The 22,437-nt window shown below is 52.9% G+C and overlaps 9 protein-coding genes across 9 annotated transcripts in view; 5 read left to right on the top strand and 4 right to left on the bottom strand.

The window, feature by feature from the left end:
• Positions 1 to 487: 487 nt before the first annotated feature.
• Positions 488 to 1,038, top strand: M421DRAFT_76937 (peroxiredoxin-2D; the record flags this gene model as incomplete). The annotated part of the gene is made up of 2 exons (XM_033597275.1): positions 488 to 805; positions 856 to 1,038. 2 exons carry the CDS (start codon positions 488 to 490, stop codon positions 1,036 to 1,038), a joined length of 501 nt encoding a protein of 166 aa, XP_033443104.1.
• A 6-nt stretch (positions 1,039 to 1,044) lies between these two features.
• Positions 1,045 to 2,051, bottom strand: M421DRAFT_426474 (uncharacterized protein). The gene is made up of 2 exons (XM_033594401.1): positions 1,640 to 2,051; positions 1,045 to 1,592 (listed from the first exon to the last, which is right to left on the bottom strand). The coding sequence occupies exons 1-2, from the start codon at positions 1,777 to 1,779 to the stop codon at positions 1,166 to 1,168; spliced, it is 567 nt and encodes a 188-aa protein (XP_033443105.1). The 5' UTR covers positions 1,780 to 2,051; the 3' UTR covers positions 1,045 to 1,165.
• Positions 2,052 to 3,162: 1,111 nt separating this feature from the next.
• M421DRAFT_426475 (S-adenosyl-L-methionine-dependent methyltransferase) lies at positions 3,163 to 4,707 on the bottom strand. The gene is made up of 2 exons (XM_033594402.1): positions 4,326 to 4,707; positions 3,163 to 4,198 (listed from the first exon to the last, which is right to left on the bottom strand). The coding sequence occupies exons 1-2, from the start codon at positions 4,505 to 4,507 to the stop codon at positions 3,358 to 3,360; spliced, it is 1,023 nt and encodes a 340-aa protein (XP_033443106.1). The 5' UTR covers positions 4,508 to 4,707; the 3' UTR covers positions 3,163 to 3,357.
• Positions 4,708 to 5,256: 549 nt separating this feature from the next.
• On the top strand, positions 5,257 to 7,545 carry M421DRAFT_10206 (uncharacterized protein; the record flags this gene model as incomplete). The annotated part of the gene is made up of 1 exon (XM_033586716.1): positions 5,257 to 7,545. One exon carries the CDS (start codon positions 5,257 to 5,259, stop codon positions 7,543 to 7,545), a length of 2,289 nt encoding a protein of 762 aa, XP_033443107.1.
• A 765-nt stretch (positions 7,546 to 8,310) lies between these two features.
• M421DRAFT_10207 (uncharacterized protein) lies at positions 8,311 to 11,843 on the top strand (the record flags this gene model as incomplete). The annotated part of the gene is made up of 2 exons (XM_033586719.1): positions 8,311 to 8,474; positions 10,907 to 11,843. The coding sequence occupies 2 exons, from the start codon at positions 8,311 to 8,313 to the stop codon at positions 11,841 to 11,843; spliced, it is 1,101 nt and encodes a 366-aa protein (XP_033443108.1).
• A 1,174-nt stretch (positions 11,844 to 13,017) lies between these two features.
• On the top strand, positions 13,018 to 16,442 carry M421DRAFT_77004 (uncharacterized protein; the record flags this gene model as incomplete). The annotated part of the gene is made up of 2 exons (XM_033597281.1): positions 13,018 to 16,112; positions 16,319 to 16,442. 2 exons carry the CDS (start codon positions 13,018 to 13,020, stop codon positions 16,440 to 16,442), a joined length of 3,219 nt encoding a protein of 1,072 aa, XP_033443109.1.
• Positions 16,443 to 16,822: 380 nt separating this feature from the next.
• M421DRAFT_10209 (uncharacterized protein) lies at positions 16,823 to 17,397 on the bottom strand (the record flags this gene model as incomplete). The annotated part of the gene is made up of 2 exons (XM_033586724.1): positions 16,823 to 17,316; positions 17,367 to 17,397. The coding sequence occupies 2 exons, from the start codon at positions 17,395 to 17,397 to the stop codon at positions 16,823 to 16,825; spliced, it is 525 nt and encodes a 174-aa protein (XP_033443110.1).
• A 921-nt stretch (positions 17,398 to 18,318) lies between these two features.
• On the bottom strand, positions 18,319 to 19,668 carry M421DRAFT_426478 (uncharacterized protein). Its single transcript, XM_033594403.1, has one exon. It carries the CDS (start codon positions 19,447 to 19,449, stop codon positions 18,346 to 18,348), a length of 1,104 nt encoding a protein of 367 aa, XP_033443111.1. The 5' UTR covers positions 19,450 to 19,668; the 3' UTR covers positions 18,319 to 18,345.
• Positions 19,595 to 22,437, top strand: part of M421DRAFT_338260 (uncharacterized protein) — a 4,161-nt gene continuing 1,318 nt past the window's right edge. The window contains exons 1-6 of the mRNA XM_033589440.1: positions 19,595 to 19,641; positions 19,710 to 19,983; positions 20,033 to 20,270; positions 20,327 to 20,386; positions 20,478 to 20,786; positions 20,836 to 22,437. Of these exons, the coding sequence (XP_033443112.1) occupies positions 19,793 to 19,983; positions 20,033 to 20,270; positions 20,327 to 20,386; positions 20,478 to 20,786; positions 20,836 to 22,437 (2,400 nt within the window). The 5' untranslated portion in view covers positions 19,595 to 19,641; positions 19,710 to 19,792. The remainder of the gene's footprint in view (positions 19,642 to 19,709; positions 19,984 to 20,032; positions 20,271 to 20,326; positions 20,387 to 20,477; positions 20,787 to 20,835) is intronic.

Here is a 22,437-nt window from a genome sequence, read left to right on the forward strand (position 1 = left end):
GGCTTCGGGACAGAGGCTGCGCAAAGGTTGCTCGAACGACGAACAATCCGATTCATACGCTCTTCATAGATTTAATAGGAGGTATGCATCGGGCACGAGGATACCGACCTGGTGTACGAGCCCACGTCATTCTCCCCGGAGTTCGCACGTTCGCACCCCACACCAGCTCCCCGCCGGACTCGGTTCCGCGCTTCTCAACTTGCGCGACGCGCAGCAACACGACTGGCTCTGAATTTGCAGTTGCTTCAATTCCAAATGGCATATGTTGTAGCCGACTTGTATCAGCCGCCAACATGTTGCTCATGTTCTCAGCGGCTCCAGAAGCTGTCGGTGCATCCACTGGCTCAGTGACGACGGCGCCGGTATAAAGCTGTTACATTCCCTCGTACCGTTTGGAGCAGTCCCCCAAATTTCACTTCAAATCCTCGACTCGCTCATAGGGCTTCAATCACCCAGGTATCACATTAATCCCCTTCATAAGACTAGGATGGCACCCCTCCAGCCGGGTGACAAGTTCCCCTCCGACGTCGTCTTTGAACACGTCAAGATCGAAAGCGACAACCCAAAGTCGGCCGGCATGCCCTACGATTATGATGCTTCGAAGGAGTGGGCAGACAAGAAGGTTGTTCTCTTCAGCGTCCCCGGAGCTTTCACGCCTGGTTGCCAGGGCGCCCACATCCCCCCAATCCTCGGAAGGATCGACGAAGTCAAAAGCAAGGCTGATATTGTTGCCGTCATCGGGTACAATGATGGCTGGGTCATGTGTGCTTGGGGCAAGATCAATGGCATCTCGGACGACAAGATCGTGAGTCAGATCCCAGAGGGCACCGATGAGCAGGATGCTGACCGTAGCAGCTCTTCTTGAGCGACTCAAAGACGCAATTCTCCAAGAGCCATGGCTGGGAAGCAGGAGTTGGCGGCCGCAACGGCCGATACGCCATGGTGATCGATCACGGCAAGGTGGTATACGCCGATGTGGACAAAGACTTCACACAGGTTACAGTCTCAGGAGTAGAGTCAGTCTTGAAGAGCTTGTAACCTGCTGAAGGCCAAATAGAGACACGATACCAAATTCAAGTCTACGAACAAAACAAACGTCCCAACTTCACCGCCACTCGCTTAGTAAATAGGACGCGTAATATCAATCTCAGACAAAGCAAACATACTAGCCAGTAGCGCCCCAACCACCTCCGATACCACTCGTAGGCATCATTCCATGGCCGTCATTAAACGCATACGGATCGTGATTCTTCCTGCTATGCGCCATCTTGCTGACCTGGTCCAGCAGATCTTGCTCTGTGCCTTTACTCGGGATGAAGACCAATCCAGCATCCGGCGCCTTGACGCCCGTACCGATGAAGTTCCCTTCCGCGTCATGGGCATAGCGCTCGTTATATAGCCTTCGTGACATTGGGCGCGGAACAATGCGACGCGTTACGGTCCCGACGTTGCGGAAGGCGAGGTAGTCCGTGAGAGACTTTTTGTCGTGAGAGTAGATGAAGGGGACTTCAATCTTCTCATCGGGGTCGCCCTCGCGCATCGCGAGGAGGTCACGTGCTGCGGACTCGGGGGTGTAGGCTGGCGGTGGCTCGCTGGGTTGTATTAGCCATGTAGATTGGCTCTAGAATGGGTAGCATACGATTCTGCACAGGCAGGTGCCCCTGTTTGTGCAGCTACTTGATCTTGATGCACTTTTGCCACTTTGGTGAGTATTCGCTCGCGTTCGGCTACGGTCGGTGTTGGTGCGGTGTAGTGTGCGAAATGGGGACTGCTGTACATTGTGATCTTCTTTGCTGGCTCTGTAAATGAAGACATTCAAGCAGAGCGAACCCTGCTTCTTATGAACGCGAAGCATGCCTCTAGCTCCCTTCGATCGTTGTTTTGTTGCAGCTGATGCTCACCGGGGTCAGACTGCGATTCGCTCATACGAAGGTGGATCCAAGGCGGATCGACAGGCATTCCCCACCATTCCTGTAAGCTTTAAAGCTTGTCTGGACCTGACATCGCATGAAAGATCTTAGTGCCCAGACGATGTCACGATTCAAGTGTTCAAGTGGCCGCTTCGGTGAATTGAGGGTCAGGCGTACCAGCCACGACGTCATTTTTCGACTGCGCCATCGCCGAAGTGGTTTCCGGCGCGAGGCTGATATAAACGCCACAACACCAAAGTTTTCTAGTCGGAACATACCGTAGGTACACAGAAGAATTTGCCAAATGTAGTAGGACACATTGATCAAATCATGATGCCCTACAGTACAGCATATGTCAATCCTCCCTGTGCGGCTGCGGATGGAACGAAAGAAACACCAGGAAGTAACGCCTGACGACGGAAGAAGAAAGTATACGGCATATGTACTGCAACAATATAATGTTCAACATACTCCGGCAGCAGGTAGGGTTAATAGGCTCTGTACCGTTCCCGAAACGAACTTATCTGGTGTTGATATTGTTCTGCGCATGGAAGATACGCTGGAATGTGATGTCGATGTGATCTGACCATCACCGCTGATTTTGGTCTAAATTCAAAGGCTCCGAAATGCAATTCACTTTCTGGACGCTTGCTGGGGTAGACAATGGGGGTCTCTCGGGAATATTTGTCGACAATCGCATGGACGCAGCCGCAATTGCAATTAGGCCCGATGGCACGTATTAGAACCAAATGGTCAATCTCCATACTACTGTATATCGTCGTCACGATACCAGGCGTTTGTTGAGGCCAGACTTTTGGATCAGCCACAGACAATCAGGTAACCCGATTGCAACGGCCAGTCATTCAACGAGCATCTAGCAAGGAGACGTTTCATTGTCATGGTACGACAGCATTGTGCTGGCCTTGCGGTCGGCTTGGTCGGTAAATTCCATGATATTGGAACGGACCCTGCGAAGGGATACCGTACCACGCTCCACCATTCAGAAGGGGAGTTGCAATTGTTATCCAGGCAAAGTCTCGATTGGCAGCGGTTGACGTTATAGTGTCGTTGCGAGGCGTGCAGAATTTGGGCTTTGCAAGGCCAATTAAACGCATGCGAAGACATCAGTTACGTACGATCATCTAAACAAGATGATTATGTGAGCTCGGAGAGATTACGTTCGATGGGTGTACAGCAGCTTGGAACTCTTCTGAAGAAAGGGGTCGGATCGTGTGATAACAATCGAAAGGGTCTTTGCATTCGTCTGAGCCTCGTGAATCGACCATGAGGTGTACGAGTAACGTGCATTGTAGCTGGACGAAGGTTTTGACGGAGAAGGCGGAAGCATGCAGGCGTGTCCAGGTGTCTCACTACGCAGGAAGGCGCCCGCCAAACTAAGAGCCCCGCTTAACTACCCCGCACATGTGACGTGCCTTCCTGCTCAGCCTCAGGATCTCGTCAGAACAGCTCCCACAACCTGTATCCTGCCAACGCCCGCATACGCGCCGCGTCCAATCTCCTCAGGCCACATGTCGGGATGCAGTATTGTGTACTCAACCAACTGGGCACCCTCCACAGCCTGGAGCTTCTCAAGGAACATGTCATGCCCTGGGTCTGCGGCCGGTACTGCAACTCCTGTGTACACAATGATGACGCCTTTCTTTGAAAGTATCCTCATTCCCTCTTCGACGATTTTTAGCGAAATATCGAGTCCGAATTCTGCGCCTCCGTCTGCATACATGGGCAGATCTTTACCGTCTGGGCTTGTGGCAATGTACGGTGGATTGCTAACGATGAGGTCTATCCCGGCCTTCTTGTTTTCGTCTGGCACAGCAGCGTACAAATTCGACTCGTAGTAGTCAACTTGAGCACCCGCGAGGTGCGCGTTCACGCCGCCTAGCCTCAGTGCCCGTGGGTTGAGGTCCAAACCGAGGACTTTGGCTTGTGGGAAGGTTTTGGCCAGGTGTATCGCACCTGCGCCCGATCCACAGCAGACATCTATTGCACTACTCAAGCGTTTGGGCAAGTGGCGTTGAGCAGTCTTCAGGAACTGTGTGAACAGGTATGTGTCAGGTCCGAAGAACACTGCGTCCGAGGAGGCAGGAAAAGACGAATGGATGTAGAAGAGCGGCGCGGCACCGGCGTCTGGCGAGGGAACGTTTGGGAGGTAGAAGTTCGAGACGCGAATCGTCGACCGATATTCATCCTCACCTTCACTATTCGTGATGAGGGAGGCGTTTTGCAGGCTTTCGACGATATCTTCCGGTATTATCGACCTCAGCGTATTTCTATTGAGTTCCGTTAGCAAGGATATCGACGGCCAATGGAAACTTTCCAATCGTTGCCGACATGCTCGATTGTTTCCTTGAAAAAGAAGTCTGGGACTTGAAGCAGATCATGGCTCATGGCACGTACCTCGAACATGGCAGACTCCAGCCAAAAAAATCCTGTGCGTTCTGAGCATGCTTCGTCGAAGAGCTGGACTTCCTTTTCTCTACAACTCTGCCGGTGGTTTCTGGCGATGGGCAGACGAATGTGTACTTTTTTGCAGCCAAATGTTTGGTAAGGGCCTCATACGCAGCTGTCGACTCGAACATGATAAGGGGTATGTTCTAATACATGCGATTGCTTACGCTGGTCTGCCCTTCCAATGGATTCGAGCCTTGTTGCAGGTGTCAGTTGACGTTATGTACACAAACAAACGTTACTTAGGCACTCAATATTGTGACGTTCATGCTCCGCGGGCATGGTGCGCGTGCAAAGCGCACAACGCAAAGGTTGTGCCGTAGACGGGTAAGAGTGACGTGGCGGTGGTGTTACCCGTGATTCTCAGCAGTGCGAACAACACCAAAAGCTGTCATCCTTCACATGTAGCCAAGTACACCTTCCTAAACGGCACTTTGAGAACTCTCAGGTGATGTTGAGTGCATAAAAGTCGTATCGCATATACGACAGCGCTCGGACGCGGTAGTTATACCAGTAGCACAAGTAGAAGTAGCTACTCAGAGCGTCGAGATGAGTGGCGTCAGGGGGACAGATCTCACGCTCGAGTCCCATTGCGAATCTGTAGTGCCTAGACGCGAATCACGCACAACCCGCGTGGATATTTTACGTTACCCATGATTCCTGATTGGGTCGGCTTACTTTTGCAGGGGCCATGACATTGACATGTCAGGTACCGTTCCCCAGATCTGACAATACCATCGTCAGCGTGATCCGATTCTGGATTTGTGCGACGATTCGCCTTGATTCGCTCTCTCCTCCTCCGGGGCATGTCCTATGATGTGATACCTCAGTGAAGCCTCAGCAGCCCCACGTCCACCTTCTCACATCACATCCACCTACAATGTACATTATACAAACTACAACCGCCATATTTATCGCGTTCCTGGCCCTTGTTGCATGGAGTGAGGTCCGGAATCGTCTAGCAAAGGGACGCTCAAGAAGTAAAGATCCCGAAGCTCCAGACAGTCTGAGAAGATTGTCGTTCAAAGGATGGAGGTTGAGAAATGCTGAGAAGAGTCCGCAAGTCGTCGCCACCCAGGAAAAGCAACCTGTCATCGAGCCAAGCCGGAGTTTGGCTGCCCTGGAAGAATCAGCTGAGCTGAAGACGTACAAACAGCTTTACTATAAGCTCCACAACCTCGAGCAACATCCGGAGATCCTGCCTGAGTGTCTCGAGCTTTTTGTTTCATTACTGGCGTCCACAATTATTGAGGCACGCGAAAGCACAGGCAGCACTATTTTGGTCGTCGACACATTCTCTCGTAGACGCTTGGACCAATTTCTGAAGGCCAAAGATGAAGATTGCACCAGTCGTTGGGAAGCGTATTTGTCTCGCCGTAAAGCAGGAGGTTCTCGCGAAATTTTTGGCGACAAGAAGGAAGCTAAATGGTGGCTGAAGCAGGCGGCTCCGGTCAAGTACGTCGATGGTGCTTGGCTTGGACATATCAATAAGATCACCACGCCGTTCAAGTACCGTAAAATTACCAAGAATGCGTGGCAGGTGATGTCAGAGGAGCTTGGAGATGGTGACCTGGCCAAGAATCATGTGTACGTCTACCGACAACTGATGGACGACATCGATGCCAAACTCCCTGCCGCGGATTCGGAAGACTTTATCGACCCTCGCCACCAGCTGGACCAGACCCGCTGCTGGAAGGCTGCCATGGCTCAGCTGCTTATATCGCTATTCCCGCATGACTTTATGCCAGAGTCTCTAGGTTTCAACATGGCCTATGAGAGTCTGCCCTTACATCTGCTCAAGACGGTCAAAGAGCTCCGCGAAGTTTACCTCAACCCATACTACTTTGAGCTGCACATCTCGATCGATAACGCAGACTCGGGCCATGCGGCGATGGCGATGGCTGCAGTTTCCGACTACATTGATCTTGTAGAGAAGGAGGAGGGCGCCGAAGCTGCCCATATTGCCTGGAGACGTTGCCAAGCTGGATATATCCTTGCGGAGGGTCTGCCAACAACACCTGAGAGTCCGTCGCTGAAGGTTGAGCCGGAGAGTCCCTTTCCTCGCACAGAAATGGAAGGTACTCTGCTTGACATCTTCGCCGCGAAGACCTTCGTAGCACACAAGATCCATTGCAACAGCCGCCTGAAGATTGGTTGTCGGTCTCTGATCGACTGGCTTGAGCCAAGGGCTTTTGCTGATAAGCAGTGGCAGAAAGAGTTTCTCGTCGACCTGGGCAACTGCAAGCCCTGGGTCATCAAAGGCGATAGCGAAAAGAGTAGGCTCGTGAGAGAGCTATCTTGGGAGGGCAAGATGTTCGGTAGCTTCACCCAGAACGAGGTTGGGGTTGTGAAGGCCTGGATCGATGAGCTTGGTGCACCTATACAGACACCCAAGTCCGACCCGAGTGTCTACTACAACTTCACGAAGCAGTCGCCCAAGCTTCCAGCAGCGGCAGCTTCCACTGATTTAGATGTCCTGGTTGACTACCCCACCCTCTCGCGTCTGGACATGTTGAACATCGCAGTCGAATCGAAAGTTCCCAGCGCTATGTCTTATTCCGGGCTCAGGCTGAACAAGACGAAACTGCTCAACCTTTTGCCTCTTTGGTTCACTTCACCCACTCTTCTCGAGTCTCTACCATCTGTACCAGTCCGTGCAGCAGACGCTTTCGGCTCTGCGCTTGTTCGAGTTTTGCGCGCGCAAACAGGTTTCGATGTTGAAGGCCAAGGTGTAGCAGGCATGGACGAGGTGCACCGCACCGACAACGGCGAGTCGTTCGGCATCATCGAGCTGGGTTTGGAAATCTGCAGCCGAGCAAACATCCGCGTTCCAACGAATTTGAAGGAGGTCGTGAGCATGGGTAATGCAGAGTCAGTTGCCTTCTCGCAAAGCATGGTTGGTTTATCGATGCGGTGGTTGTCGCAGCGAGACGTGCTCATTGGCATGTCGTGGGCTTTCATCGAGTTGCATGAAGCGATTGCCAGACTCGAGGAGGATCAAGCATTGTTAAGCTCAAAATTTGCGACGATGCTTGAGGGTATTGCTCAGAGGGAAAGGTCGGGCTTGAACATCTGCAAGGAGGAGATCGAGATGAGTGAGCAGAGGAGAGTGAACTTCGAAAGAGGACTCGCGATTGCTCGAAGAGCCGTAGCCTGTGTTCTTTCGTAGCATTTTGACGGTAATACTTCTTGGCGGGATTCAGATATTGAGAGTATCCTCTGAGTCGTATGGTGTGGACAAAGTTGTTTGACGCGTAGCCGGTAGCTCGAAGTAAGGTATCTAAGAAACCTCACAAAAGCTTTAGCGAGGTGATGTCATTACTTCGCCGTCACCATCACACCTGTCACAGACTTGATCAAGTAAGCAAGGCGCGATGGATGCATTCGTGCAAACGAATGACCCTACGATATGTGAGACCGGACTGAAGGCGTTCAGCGTGGTGTCTATAGCGGCAGCTGCCCTGCACTTGACGCACCTCCCACTCTGTCTCTTGTCAGACCTTTTACTTTCCATGACTCTCCTTCGACTCCAACCTTTTAGTCTTCCAGTGGCGCCTTTGAAGGTGCTAGGTACGACGCCTGTTGCTGTCACCTCTGAACGCAGATGACCACGATGTTCCAGCGTTTAGGAGCGTCATGTCTTCAGCTATGTTTGCTACCAGGAAGACCGGGTACTTCAACGCACCGATCTGCCAGCCGCAGTTCTCTCATACACTCTGTGCACTGAAAGTGCTTGTTATTGGGCAGAACACCTTCCACTATATAATCTGCTACGAAGTACGGCCATGAGTTACTTGTCAACACATCAATTTGTGACACTTTCTCGCATCACCAATATCACACCGTCTCGAGACCAGATCTTCGCCGCAACTTACCGTACTATCCTCACGAGTTTAAAAAGGGGCATCTTATTCTCCGTCTCCGGTAAATCAACATGGCGGACGAGATGAAGTACGCCCAGGCCAAAGAGTCAGATCGGCTCGCAGATCCCGAGGTCTGCCAGAAGCGAGAGAGAGTCAGAGACATCATCACGTTCGTCAAACCTGCTTGGTACGACTTCGACTGCGACTATCACGAGCCTGGAGCTTTCCTCGACCAGTGATGGCATCGATATGAGATTGCGCGAAAGGTTGGTGTACTTGTGAGACCATGGGGGGAACGTTTTGACGAGTGTGAACAGAGCCTGGACGAAGTCGGTAGGGACCTGGACGAGATAGGTAAAGACATCAGTCATCCTGAAAAAGAGATGCCCCGCTCTAGAAGGGGGAAGCATCGTGAGACCGATGAAGAATTTGGCAGTGGTGTTACAAACGTCGCTTGCACCCGCTTTTTTGACCATGCGCTCTCAGAAGGGGTTTGCAAACCGCAATCAGCAAAATCGAAGGCACTACCACCATTTGCAGACGAGCACACACCGTTTCACAAACTATACCTCGAGAGTATCAGTCGACGCATAAACCTCCTCGTCCAACGGCTCAGTGCAGGTAAGCAGAACGCCGACAGGATCCGATCCCTGGTACATAGTCTTATCCGCGACATGCATCGCCACAAGAAGGACAAGATCTTATGCAGCGACGGGACTTACGAATGTCCACTGATCGAGCACCTAGGGAAGAACATTAAAGCCAGCACACTGGTCGACGTACGGGAAGCCACGCCTAAGGTATTGAAGCACCAAGTTCAAATCACGTTACACCTCGCATTCGAAACTATGTGCTACCTTTTGGAAGATCACGAGTGCAATCGAGACACTGAGAAAATGGCAGTCGTCCTCATAGCTTCAGATATAAACATGAAAGATACTGTTGGTGCAGTACATGCGAAAGAAAACAGGTTTTGCAACAAATCATGTCTCTATGGATCACCTTCGTGGAAGTGCAGAAGCAGATCGAGGCTTTTCGCAAAGAGATAACAAAGTAGCCCACGAATCTTCGAACCATGGACGACATAGCATGCACTACGCTGTGCATGTTGGAGTCCTCTATATACTTTATTCCCCTGCAGCTAGAAAACGACGATATCATTGTTGAACAAATTCAGACGACATCGAACACGTCCAAGTTACGCTTAAATATCTACCTTTACGTACCGGCCACACTTTCAGCGCGGGCTATGGTGCAATTTTCCGCGGCCTTCAAGGAGTTGCTTGATGCTATTGCCAATATTGATTACTGTCAAAAGATGTAACTGCGTGAGCAGTGTCGTTCGGAGACTGTGATCAACGATTGTATCGCTATTCGTTGTCGTGTCGTGTGATGTTCTGCTACAGGAGCTCTCAGCTCTAAGGTAAGTGCATTTGCCCACCGGGCAGTGCCTGCTACAATAGGATATCATGTGATCTGAGCCATGTGGTTACAAAAGACTACCGAGCAGAAGGATTCGCAATCAAGTTCTCAACTGCAGCCAGGTTCCTCAACGACCAAAGCAGCGGTCTTAACTCCCCAGACTTTGGAGCAAAAGTCAGGGCACACTCGGTGTTTCAGTCTTCAAAGATTGAGCTAAATAGCCTCACTGCTTCTCCACGCGGTCGCAATACGTACCGATAATATTATCCAGATTCACACGGCATCTGCAGCCATGGTAGGTGCCATCATGTAACGGTTGTGAGGAGAAGCAGGTCACGTGTTGTTGGCGGTGGTCTGGTGCTGCTTCCTCACGTTGTTGAGCACCTCTTTTCTCAACTGCATCACAAACACGTCATACAAGACAGACCCCGCAGCCAGCCTTCGACAGGCTAGACACAAGCAGAACAACAGCACAGAACAACAGAACACACTCGTTTTACATTTGCACTTGATGCCGCAACATATCATCTACACAGGACTCGTGGAATCAGAAGAAAACGACGCGATACCGCTGATCAACGATATCGTGGACAAAATCGAACAAGTGCGAGCTATGATGAACTCTCAGTCCCGTGTTTACCATGAGTCTCTGTATATCATTATGGACGTTGTTTCGGCACGCTTCAGTCTCTTGCTGTCATCAGCGTGAGACCGTCTTTGAGGGGCGGTGCTTTCGATTCTAAGAACTGCCCCGACAAGCACTGCAGAAGCCTCGCAGCGAGCAGGTCAAGCAGTAAGCCGAATCTTGTGGTGATCTTGCACCGTTTCATGACATCGAAGCTTGGATGAGGCTTGCAGATTTGCTGCAGATACGCAACAGCTACCTCGAACACCAGATGCAGGAGCTGCAGGATACTAACACAAGCCTAATTAAAGATGTAGAGTGGCATATAGGCGCGATATCCACGCTAGAGGACACACTAAAGGAAGTGCACTTAGAGAAAGCAGCTGCGTTTGCTGAGGTACTAGACCTCAATGCTTGGCTGATTTGTATACGAACAATACTGACCGCGGCGCAGTGCCTCTAGCTAGCTTAATTAATAATGACTCTACTAATAGTGATATAACTAATTCTAGATCTAGCTAAACATCCTAGAGTGACGACATAGACTTGCACACATCCTGGACTATCATTCTAGCAGCGCATGTGACGCCATGGGTACACAAGGAACCTACCACTGACAGCCAAGCAAACACTTTCTACTTCTTCCCCAGCACCGCCCTCATTCTGCTCAAGAGTTTGCCTCTTCGGTCCTACCAGTTCCCCCGAGGATCCACACTGCCCCAGATCCATGAAGGTCTCGCGCACCGCTACAACAGAGAAAATGAAGACGACCCGGTGTTCCAGACCCTGGAGGTTCTCCATCTGAGAGAATGCTTCGGCATTCAAGTCCCAGATCACGCTCACGACGAGGTGATCAAGATCGGCCTTCCGGACCCCGATTCTGTGTCCGACATGGGTGACGAGATTCCAGTGGCCGCTTGGGCGGCGTTCGACGTCAATGGAGAAGCGAATCTCGAAAGCTGGCAGTGTTGGTTCGACCTTTTCCAGCCGAGCAATGGCCCTACGCGGCAAGATGCTGCCAGACTATTCGACGACTGGTCGTGGGGCGTTGGTCCCTCGAGTGAAGCTCGGCAATCGAGCCAAGTGAGCCCATGCACGCGACCACGTATCCAGCATGTCGTTCCAAGCGATACTAATAGGACACCGTGTATCCGGGGAGGTATTGGCGGCGATCCGGACGAGCGCCACGGCACCATACGAGCTGAACCGGGCGCTCAGTGCTGCAACGACAAGGCAGGACATACCTACCCCAAGTTGTCTTCAGAAAACTTATCGGCGCACTGGCTGCGGGAACATGTGAGCGCGGACACTGGCTCTATGAAGGTCCTCGAGAAATTCCCAATGTACCCAGGAAAGCGCCATCTTGTCGCGAAGCAGCTCTCCACTGATCATGCTTGTGTCCGCTGCGGCATTCCAAACCCAAGGATCTACAGACTGGCAAGAGAAAGCCGGCTCCAGGACATGGGAACTCGTGGTACGGCGACACCCATGTATGAGCGTGATGTTTGGTGGAAGGAGCGCGGGCACTGTCTGAAGAACGCTGAAGGTGATGCGTAAGCTTTACGACTGTGAAAGCCGGCAGAGCTTGTACGCATTTGCATGTTTTAGCATTGTGCTCGAATCCCAGTTAGCTCTGCCTCGCAAACCCTTGTCTGATACTTCGTAATGCGTACGACCACCCCAGCCAATAGCCAACCAGTAGCGCAGCCACGTAGGCATACCGTCAGATATCTGACGAGCTGGCGGCCAGACATTCTCGCAATTATCCACGACAGCTTTCACCTTTAGTCGCTCCTAGACACCTATCCTTATCCCAGAATACTCCACTTGTCTCACAAGACATGTCTGGCTCCTGTGTTCACAGGTGGCAATTCAAAGCCCCACGATATCCTGTCTGTAGATGGCTCCGCGCCCCTGGCATCCTCGTGTTTGGCACGGGCCACAATTTGCGCGGCATCAATTTCTGGATGGAAGACGACGAGTACTTCGATGAGGATACGAACCAAGATGGGTGCGTTTCATTTGACGAGGCGCGCGAGCCAAACGCTGGACCACCGGATGGTGATGATGGATACGGCTGTCCGGTTTGTGGATACTGCTGCGTACAACCAGAGTGCTTCGCATGGGCATGAACGCATCTAAGAAGATCTTCGAGGGGGGGAGGGGGGGAGGTCAGTCTCCCCAAAGCGCTTGGCGACCATGCGCTGTCTTCACGACACTCCACTGTTTAATCATGAATACGGAAAGGGGTCGGACGGTGCGAAAGCAGGTCGGAGGATGAACCTGACGCACGCAGCAAGGATCTGCAATGACATCCTCGTTGTTGATAACTTCTCATGTCTTCTTTCATCGCTTTCAAGGCCGAAAAGCGAACGGCCATGGATATGGCAGCTGGCGAGGCGCGACGTCATCACCAACTGCGGGATGCGCGCTGATATTCGGCCAGCATCTGCACAGCCGACGTCCGCAGCTGGCAGGCGGCAAGCGAAAAATCAATGCCTGTGCTGAGTGCTCCACCAGTGAGATGACTTCGATCGACCGTCGATCGTCCGCTGCGAAAGCGCCAGGGTCGACCGTTGATGAGACAGCGGAGCATCGGTGCTTTTGAATCCACGCTTGTTGACTTTGATCAATTAAACGCCTTCATGCAACGCCTTCAGCGCCTTCACATCCTTCGCGTGCAAACCAGCGTGTCGACTGACCAAAGGCAAACAATTCACCTAGATTTGCCATGGCAAGACACGCGCAGGATGCCCATCTGTCGACTGAGGAAGATGCGGTATCGGATGCCAGCGGAACGGTGAAACCGGATGCGGTCCGCGAAGAGGCTAACGGGTATCAACAAAACACCACATCAGGAGACGACACGGAAGAAGAGGAAATGAAGAAGAAAGAGCCTGGGAAGTTCAGGAAGACATGGGACAAGCTGGGGCTGGACGCTCCGACGCTCATGATGATGGGCAAGGCAGCGCTGCCACCGACGATCGCGCTCGCCATGTATCAAGCAGACAAGGTCGCGGCAACGTTCACGACGCTTGGGTATCTCACGGCCATCATCTCGATTCTAGGATTCTGCATCATGCCGAGAGCCAAGTTCATTCAGACGATGACCTTGAACGTGATCGCTACTTGCTTCGGTTCGGCTCTCGCCTTGTTGATGGTGTGGTCTGCGGTCAAGGCACGAGAGCACACGACGGTCCCCGGCGCACCTGTATCGCGGTACAACTCGTCGCAATCGGCGGTTCTGGGTGTCTGGTTGTTCTTCCAGATTTACATTGTCAGCGCCATGAAGGCTAAGTTCCCGCAACTGGCGTTCCCGGCTATCATCTACTGCATCCAGGTCAATGTCGCTGCAACGTCTGGCATTCGGCTCATGACATCTGCACAGTGTGAGAGTTTCATCCGGCGGCTGTTGGAAGCATTTCTTACTGGATTTGGCATCGCTACTGGCGTCAGTCTATTCATCATACCTGTCACTTGCCGAAAGGTCGTCGTGAAGGAGATGACCGGGTATGTTGGGCTTCTCAAGGCAGCCATTGCGGCGCACAAGGGCTACATCCACAGCCTGGAAGGGTCGGACATGTTCGGATCGACATATGTTCCTGAAGCCGAGGACGGCGAAGATGCAGACACGGAGAGGAAGCCGAAGACGAAGCCCGAGATTGCGGCTGTCAGAAAGGCCATTGCAGGTCTTCAGGAGCTGCACGGGAAGCTCACTGCCGATCTTACGTTTGCCAAGAGGGAAGTTGCGTACGGTAAACTCACGCCAGACGACTTCGAGGCCATGTTCAAGCACCTGAGGGCTATCCTGATGCCTGTGCTTGGTTTGGGCTCAATCATGGACCTGTTCGAGCGAGCGGCAGAGAGCAACCACTGGGACGGCGAAGATGTGTCCGAACACGACCACGAGCTGCGCGAAAAAGCAGTTGCGGAATGGAACGAGCTGTTTTCGTTTGTGCATGAGCCGTTTGACCACATCATGCAGGTCATGGACGAAGGCCTCACGCACGTCATGCTCAGGATGCAGTTTGTCAAGCCGCCCAAGAAGAAGAAGGGCCAGAACCAGGACGATACGGAGGCCAAGGGCGGTGTTGTGAAGCCTGGCGACGAGAACTTTGCCGAGCACATGGAGAAGCAAGCAGATGTATTCTACAGCGCAAAGGAGCCCATGTTGCGGCATTGGGTCGAGAGCAAGGGTATCAAGCTCAGCGCCGACTACTTCTCGCGCCCTGGCCAGATGGACGACGAAACACTGAAGCGGCTTCCCAGTATTACAACAAGGAAGGGTGATCAGCGTCAGCTGTACCTGGTGCTGTATGCCATGTTCCTACTCAACTCGACCAGCCGCGCGATTCTCGAGTTGGTCAAGTTTGCCGATGGGCACGACCAGGCGACAGCAAAGAGGAAGATTATCAACCCCGGAGGACGGCGTCTGAAGAAGTGGGCCAAGAGCATCTTTGCGGCGCAGGACTCAACCCACGATGACGAGACGACAATCGCCGGGTTCGACAGGAACAACACCACCGTGTACATGGGCGAGGCATACAGCAGCCAGAAGGATCCCGAGCACCTGCCACCCAGGAACGGCTGGGAGAGGTTCGGTAACGTGATCCGCGGATGCGCCAGCTTCCTGCGCTCACCTGAATCGGCGTTTGGCTTCCGGGCTGCGTGCGCGACCATGTCCATTGGCATCATCGCGTTCCTGCACGACACGCAGACGTTCTTCACCGAGCAGCGTCTCATCTGGGCCATGATCATGGTGGCCATGTCCATGACGCCCACGGCAGGGCAGTCCATCTTCACGTTTGTGCTCCGCATCGGCGGCACGTTTGTCGCCATGCTCTTCGCGTGGATGATCTGGTACATTCCCGACCAGAAGACGGGCGGGGTGCTCCCGATGCTGTGGCTCTTCGTCGCAATCGGCTTCTACATTCCGCTCAAGCGCATGGATCTCGTCGTCGTCGGCATGATCAGCGTCGTCAGCGCCACCATGATCGTCGGCTACGAACTGCAGGTCCGCAAGCTCGGCGTCAAGGCGGCAACCACCACGGGCCAGCCCGCCTACCCCATCTACCAGCTCGGCCCGTACCGGCTCGCGACGGTGGTCGGTGGCTTGGGCGTGGCCTTCTTCTGGACCGTGTTCCCGTACCCGATCACGGAGCACAGCGCGCTGCGGCAGAAGCTGGGCGGCGCGCTGTACCTCTCGGCCAACCTGTACTCGATCATGCACGAGCAGGTCATGGCGCGGATCCGGGGGGACGCGGGGGACGAGGAGAACGACAGGTCGTCGCCCGGGTTCATGCTGAACAAGGCGCGCAACAAGGTCTTCTCCAAGCAGATGCTCGCGCTGCAGGCGCTGAAGATGCACTCTGGGTTCGTGCGGTTCGAGTTCCCGCTGGGCGGCAAGTTCCCCGCAGACGACTACGCAAAGATCATCGGCTACCTCAACAGCATCGTCAACTACACGGCGCTGCTGGGGTACGCGAGCCAGGCGTTCGCGGCGACGCAGCCGGTGCCCAGCGCGGACGACGCGGCGCAGACAAGCCCGCAGTGGCTCACGGACTTTCGCCGCATCATGCAGGACGCCAACGTCACGAGCCACGAGATCACGACGCTGCTGAGCCTGCTGAGCAGCAGCATCACGACGGGCCAGCCGCTGCCGCCGTACCTCAAGGCGCCGCAGGGCTACCAGCTGAGCCGGCGCCTGGAGGCGGTGGACGCGGACATTTTGTCGCTGCGGCACATTGCCGAGCCAGGGTATGCGGCGTTTGCCGTCATGGCCATCAGCACGCGGTGCATATCGATGGACATTGAGCGGTTGTTGAAGTAAGTTGCACGTGATTTTTTTTTTCTGTTTATTTTTCTGTTTATCTTTCTGTTTATCTTTCTGTTTATCTTTCTGTTTATTTTCTGTTTATTTTCTGTTTTTTTTCTGTTTTTTTTCTGGTTTTTTTTCTGGTTTTTTTTCTGTTTATTTTTTTTCTCTGTTTATTTTTCGGTTTATTTTGGATGCAGAACGCTAACTTTGTCAGGGCGGTCAGGAAGCTGGTCGGCGAGCTGGATTTCTCCTTCCACGTTGTCAGCACGAACGCTGGCGATAACTCGTCTGCAGAGACGCTAGTCAAGAGCGCGTCGATGCGCAGCAAGCAGGAGTAGTCTCCCGCTAGGATGCGGACGTGCTGCGGGTTGAAAGGAGTGGCGATAGAGGGCGCCGGGAGTGACGATGGAGGGCGCCGGGAGTGACGATGGAGGGCGCCGGGAGTGACGATAGAGGGCGCCGGGAGTGACGATAGAGGGCGCCGGGAGCGGCACCCTTTCTACTTCAATTCACATCTGCAAAGTTGGTTCCGGTTGAGTTGGTGGCGAGCGGTGACTCTGCTGCGACTGGGCGTACAAGCTGGTGTCTCATTGCGGCCACAAGGGACGGGTATCTATTCTTGTCCGGGTCTCTATTCCTGTCCGGGTCTCTATTCCTGTCCGGGTCTCTGTTGCATACTCCCAGTGTCCTCTCCGTCCTCCGTCCTCTCTCCCAAGCCTCACAGCATCTCATCCTCCACAACAGGCACCTCGTCCACTCCATCCACCCCCGCACCCTCGCCCTCGCCCTCGCCCTCATCAACATCGACCCACACGCTCTTCCCCCTCCCCTCCAGCCCCTCCAGCCCATCCAGCCCCTCCTCCTCCCCCCCCTTCGCCTTCCCCCTAACAGCCCTCCCAGACTCCCCGTTAACCTCCTCCCACACCTTGGCCCTGTCCTTGATGCCCCTCGCCTTGTCCAGGCTCTTGGCCTTTTTCTTCTCCCACTTGTCCATGTCGTCAGCCGCGCGCTCCATGGCCTTCTCGGCCCGCACTCTCTGGGCGCGCGTCGTCTTGGTACTCTTGCGCTTCGACACGCGGCTGCTCTGCGCGGACAGGATGTGGGGTTTTGCGGTGGAGGGCTGGGGCGAGGTCGAGCGCGTGCGCGGGGCGGAGGCGAGGGGGATGCTGGGCGAGGCGGCGCGGCGCGCGGCGCGCGAGTGCGGGGCGGCTTCTGGGGCGTGTCAGGTGCGTTGTTTGTGTGCGGGTGGGTGGGAGACGGACGCTTTTTCTTGAGCTTTGCTGTTTTGGCCATGTTGGGGTTTGGGGTGTTTGTTTGGGGTGTTTTGTGGTTGTGTATTTTGTGGTTGTGTATTTTGTGGTTGTGTGTTTTGTGGTTGTATGTTTTGTGGTTGTATGTTTTGTGGTTGTCTATTTTGTGGTTGTGTTTGCGTGTCTGCAAGACTGTGTATCTGCAAGACTGTGTATCTGCAAGACTGTGTATCTGCAGGACTGTGTGTCTGCAGGACTGTGTCTGCAAGACCGTGTATTTGCAAGTCTGCGTGTATTTGCAAGTCTGTGTGTATTTGCGTGGTCTGGAAAGCTCGTGGGCGGCTTTTGGGTTTGGTCAGGTGAATAGATGATGCAGGTGAATGGATAACGCAGGTAACGTCCCTCCCTGCGTAGCGAGACACCCTGCGTAGCGAGACGCCACAGCCACTGCGCCACACAACAAAATCTACGTTTAGACTTGGGAGTAGGTATTCTCGGAATAGCAACTGCTTGCCATAAAATCCAGTTCTGCCTAATAATTTCATAAGAATACTCTAAGCTTACGGTGCAATACGACGACTTGCTCAGAGCGTCGCATAACCGCTTCACTTTGGTCGACAGTAGATGCATTGGACGTTGTTGCATCGTTATAGAAATCCATCAGCTTGTAGATTAACATATAATTACCCTATCCCGAGATTTGTGCCTTCTTTCAATAGGCTGGCGCGCTTCTGTTCTGATTCCAAGTCCGCCTGGTAGAATGGACAAATCAAGACGATTTGAGCACGCGGCTTAAAACGGCTTAGCTATATGGTAATTTATTGTTACCGCACTAGCTTTCATACATGACTCACGCTGAGCTAGCTGAACGCAAACGATTGTTCGAAGCGTGACTCGAGCGTGCTTGCTTGCGACCTGGCCCAAAGCGCTGACTCTCTGCCTATATCACGTGTGTTGAGAACTGCCATCGGTAGACGATTATATATTACAACTATGCTTGATTACCACGATTCACATTAACGTTAGTTTTCCCTCGATGCTTAAAGCCCCACGACAACTGCCAGACAAGTACACCTGCGGGGATGACAAACAATAGTATCCAGACTAAACCTAAAAGTAGCAACATTATGACTGAGAATATCCAGAATGCCCGTCTCATTGCTGCAAGTGAAGAAGCACCTATGCCGCGAAAGGCTAACCCTTCTTCAGGAACTGAGACTAAGACTTGCATAGCTGATAAAACTAAGGACAAGCTAGCAAAGCCAAATATAAATGGCGCTATCGCTCGCTCAACATACATGCCTGTTGACCAAAATGGAAGCTCATAGAACCATAACGTTGTAGCAGACGAAGGACGGAATAGGCGAACCGCCCAATCCAATCTCGAAAGACGAAGCTGGCCGTAGTGATATCGATTCGCGACCTCCTCGTCCTCAATATGTCGAAAATAAGCGATGAACTTAGACCACTCGTCCCACTTAAAGTCAGTTGGAAAGAGATGGGATTCGCACGCGAGGACGAAGTCTACGTGATGACGCACAAGCAAGGCGTACGATCGCATGAAACCTAGTGCAACCTTTCGGTCATATGTTGGCTGGGAAGAGCGTTTTTGCGACACAGAGCTACCCTCGTGAGGAATAATCTCCTCAGCCGGTAATGGAAGATAGGTCGTCCAGAAGTCAAAGTTGAGCAGACATAGTGGCATAGGCTTGATATAGATTTTGTTGCGGCGCCATACTAGATGCAGGCGGATATCCTCCGCTGCAACGATCTCTCTTGTCTTCACTCTTTGTTTGTTCAGCGGCTCGACACTTTTGCCAGACTTTCGGGCAACAAGCCAAAGGTGGTCGTAAAGCTCGTCGAGAAGAGTCGTGTCAAGCTGTGAGCTCAGAAAGTCGTATACGTAGGCCTCTGTGAGGGCTATGCCGGGTTCGCCGGGTATGTGGTCGATGGACGTATTCGAGTCATCGTGCGGTGGAGAAGGTGCCAGTCTCTTTGACGTTCCCTCGTCGGAGCTTGCTGCAGAGGATAAGCGCTGCTTTGCGAGTGCACTTGGCCTAGGGAAGGGCAACGAGAGAGGACGTTGACTAGCCATGTATGATTTCAACATTTGAAAGCTTTAATGATAGATGTGTGTATAGGCGTTGAGAACAAGAGATGAGGACGAAGAACGGGTGAGTTTCTGAGCAGGTTTTCAGCGACAGCCGCCACAGCGTCAGCGACACTCAGCCGCAGCTGGCCTCAGCCTCGCGCCTAGATGACATGTCGCTTCATCACTGTACGCGCCGTATGCTATTCTCTCTTTATTCCGCTACCTGCTCTACATCTCTGCGACTTGACTAACTTCTCGTTGAGCCTCAAGATCGCATATTCAACAAGCGTCCCCACCAGACCCGCTTCCCCGCCCCGACTAAGCCGCACAGGCGCTAGACAGGACAATGGACGCAACGACGACCACGCTGTGCCTGTGCATCGGCGTCGCATCAGTATTAGCCGTGCTCTACGACCGATGTACAAAGGGGATCCCGTCGCGACTGCGAGCGGGAGAGGCACCTCAGAGCGCGTCTGGCTTCGTCAGAGCTGACACGTTCAGCCTGCCCGACAAACCCGCACGCGCTCACGGGATCGAGCAAGTCTGGTAGCCCAGCAACGTTGTAGGCATACTAACTGACCTCCAGCATCGTCTTTGTGCACGGCCTCGGCTCAAACCCCGACACGACATGGGGACGGAGGGAGTCCAATTGGGTCAATGACTTCCTCACGCAAGACATTCCCAAGGTGTTTCACGAGGACATTCGAATCTTCTTCTACAACTACGACTCGTACTGGAAGAGGGATGCTGTGCAGACGCGCCTGTGGAGGCTCGGAAAAAGCCTGCTTGACGGCATGTGCTCGCTGATCCGGGGCACAGAGGAGGTTAGTGTGTGTACTGCATTCCGTCAGAGTAGATTGCTAATGCCTATGCCTCCTAGGAGCGGACGCGCAGTCTTATCTTTGTCGGCCACAGCTATGGGGGCCTTGTTATCAAACGGGTATGGCGAATTTTGGCTGCGCAAAGAACATCTCATTCGACTCTTGCGCGGCGCTTGTCAGCACATGTACAACAACGACTGACTGCAGCAGGCACTTATCCTAGCTTACCAGGACCAAGCCTTCAATCACGTCGCCGAACACACGAGAGGCGTTGTTTTCTTAGGCACGCCCCACCGAGGATCGAGCTTCAGCACGTGGGGCAGCCTCGCCGCACGAGCGCTGGGGCCGCTCGGATCAAACCCATCGCTTCTGCAAGAAGTAGAGTATGACGCGCTTCCTCTTCTCGAATTGCATGAAGAGTTCGAAAGTGCAAGGAGCGAGAAGCTTCAAGTGGTCAATTTTTTTGAGCAGCGCAAGATGCGACTTGTCAAAGTGTGGTTCTTCCGGTGGGATGAATTTGTAAGCAAGCTACCGGCAGCTAGAGAGGCAGATACTGATATACACGCAGTGCGTTCGGGAGCAGTCAGCGACGTACAGCCGCGTTGAGAACATTGGCCTCTCTGTCGACCACTACGGCCTGAACAAGTATACATCAAGAGACGGAAACTACAAGAGGATTCTTGGCAAGCTTCTTAACATTATCACACCCATTGCCTCCCAGAAGCAGCACCAGCTGTACTCTGTTCCTATCGCTACGGTCGAGAGCTATGTCAAGCGGGATCTACTTTCGACTAAAATCGAAGACGAGCTACGTGTGCACGACCAGGAAGCTGGTGTTCCTCGTGTGCTTATCATCCATGGACTTGGTGGTACTGGAAAGACCCAGCTAGCACGGCAGTACATCGAAGACTATAAGGACGAGTACAATCCTATTCTTTGGATTGACTCTACAGACCAGGGATCTGTGCAAGCAAGTTTCAAGCGGTGCGCAGGCGAGCTTGGGCTACCAGTGGATCAGGGGAGCATACAGACCTCTAAGCTTGCGGACTCTCTCGCTGTACAGGCGGTACTCAGGTGGTTTCGCAATCGAAAGAGAACGGACGACCGGTGGCTAGTAGTTTTTGACAATGCTGATGATCACAAAATGGAGGTCCAAAGTGTCATTCCAAAAGGCAATTATGGGAGCATTATCATCACCAGCCAAGACAGTAATCTGTTGAATCGTATGAAAGACTACAGAGAAGTAGAAGTGGGTACTATGGAGTCACTGGAAGCAAAGACGCTTCTTCTCAGACACCTCAAACTAGAAGTCAGCATCGCCGCAGAAGATATCCTAGTAGATTGCAACAAGATTGCAGAGAAGCTTGGATACTTGCCTCTTGCTGTTGACCTCGCTGGAGCATATATTGGCAGAAGTAAAAAAGACCCGATACGAGCCTTGCGGCAGTATCTTGTGGATTACGACAAACAGCATGACTATCTGCTAAAGGACACTAGGTTCTGCGATTCCTCAGCAAGCGAGAAGACGGTGTGGACAGTCTGGAGCACAACGCTTAAAAGGATTGAGCAGAATCATGCGGATTTGCGACCAGACTTGTTGCTTGCCTTCTTGGCGCGATTTCGCAGTGGTGTGGTGCAGGACGAGCTGCTCCGTCTGGCGAGCTTAAGCTTGTCTACTGTAGCCCAAAAAATGTACGGCGGGACTGCAGAACTACCAAACTGGCTCGCCAAGATCCTGGAGTTGGACGAGAAGGGGTGGGTCGACTTCCATTACCGGCAGGGCTGCGACGTGCTTGTTCAATACAGCTTGCTGCAGCGAACTCCAGGAACTTGGCAGGGTGTGAGAATGCATAGTCTAGTCAAATGGCGAGCAAAGAAGTACGAAGAGGAGCAGCCGTGGGAAAAGTGGTATCTAATGACTGTTTTGGCAGGGTGTGTTCAGTTGTCTAGGGATCATGCAAGACCAGCGTTTCGAAGAGAACTAGTCACAAATGTCCCGGCGCCAGATGAGAGGTATTTGGATGAGGTGGGCGTAGATGACAAGAGGAAAGAGTTTGTATGGCACACTGTCGGCACAGTGTATTTTTATGAAGGCCGGTGGAAGGAGGCTGAAGAGCTGGAGGTGCAAGTGATGGAGACGAGCTCAAGGGTGCTTGGCAAGGAGCATCCC

This window comes from Didymella exigua (assembly GCF_010094145.1).
Source record: "Didymella exigua CBS 183.55 unplaced genomic scaffold M421scaffold_59, whole genome shotgun sequence".
NCBI lineage: Eukaryota > Fungi > Ascomycota > Dothideomycetes > Pleosporales > Didymellaceae > Didymella > Didymella exigua.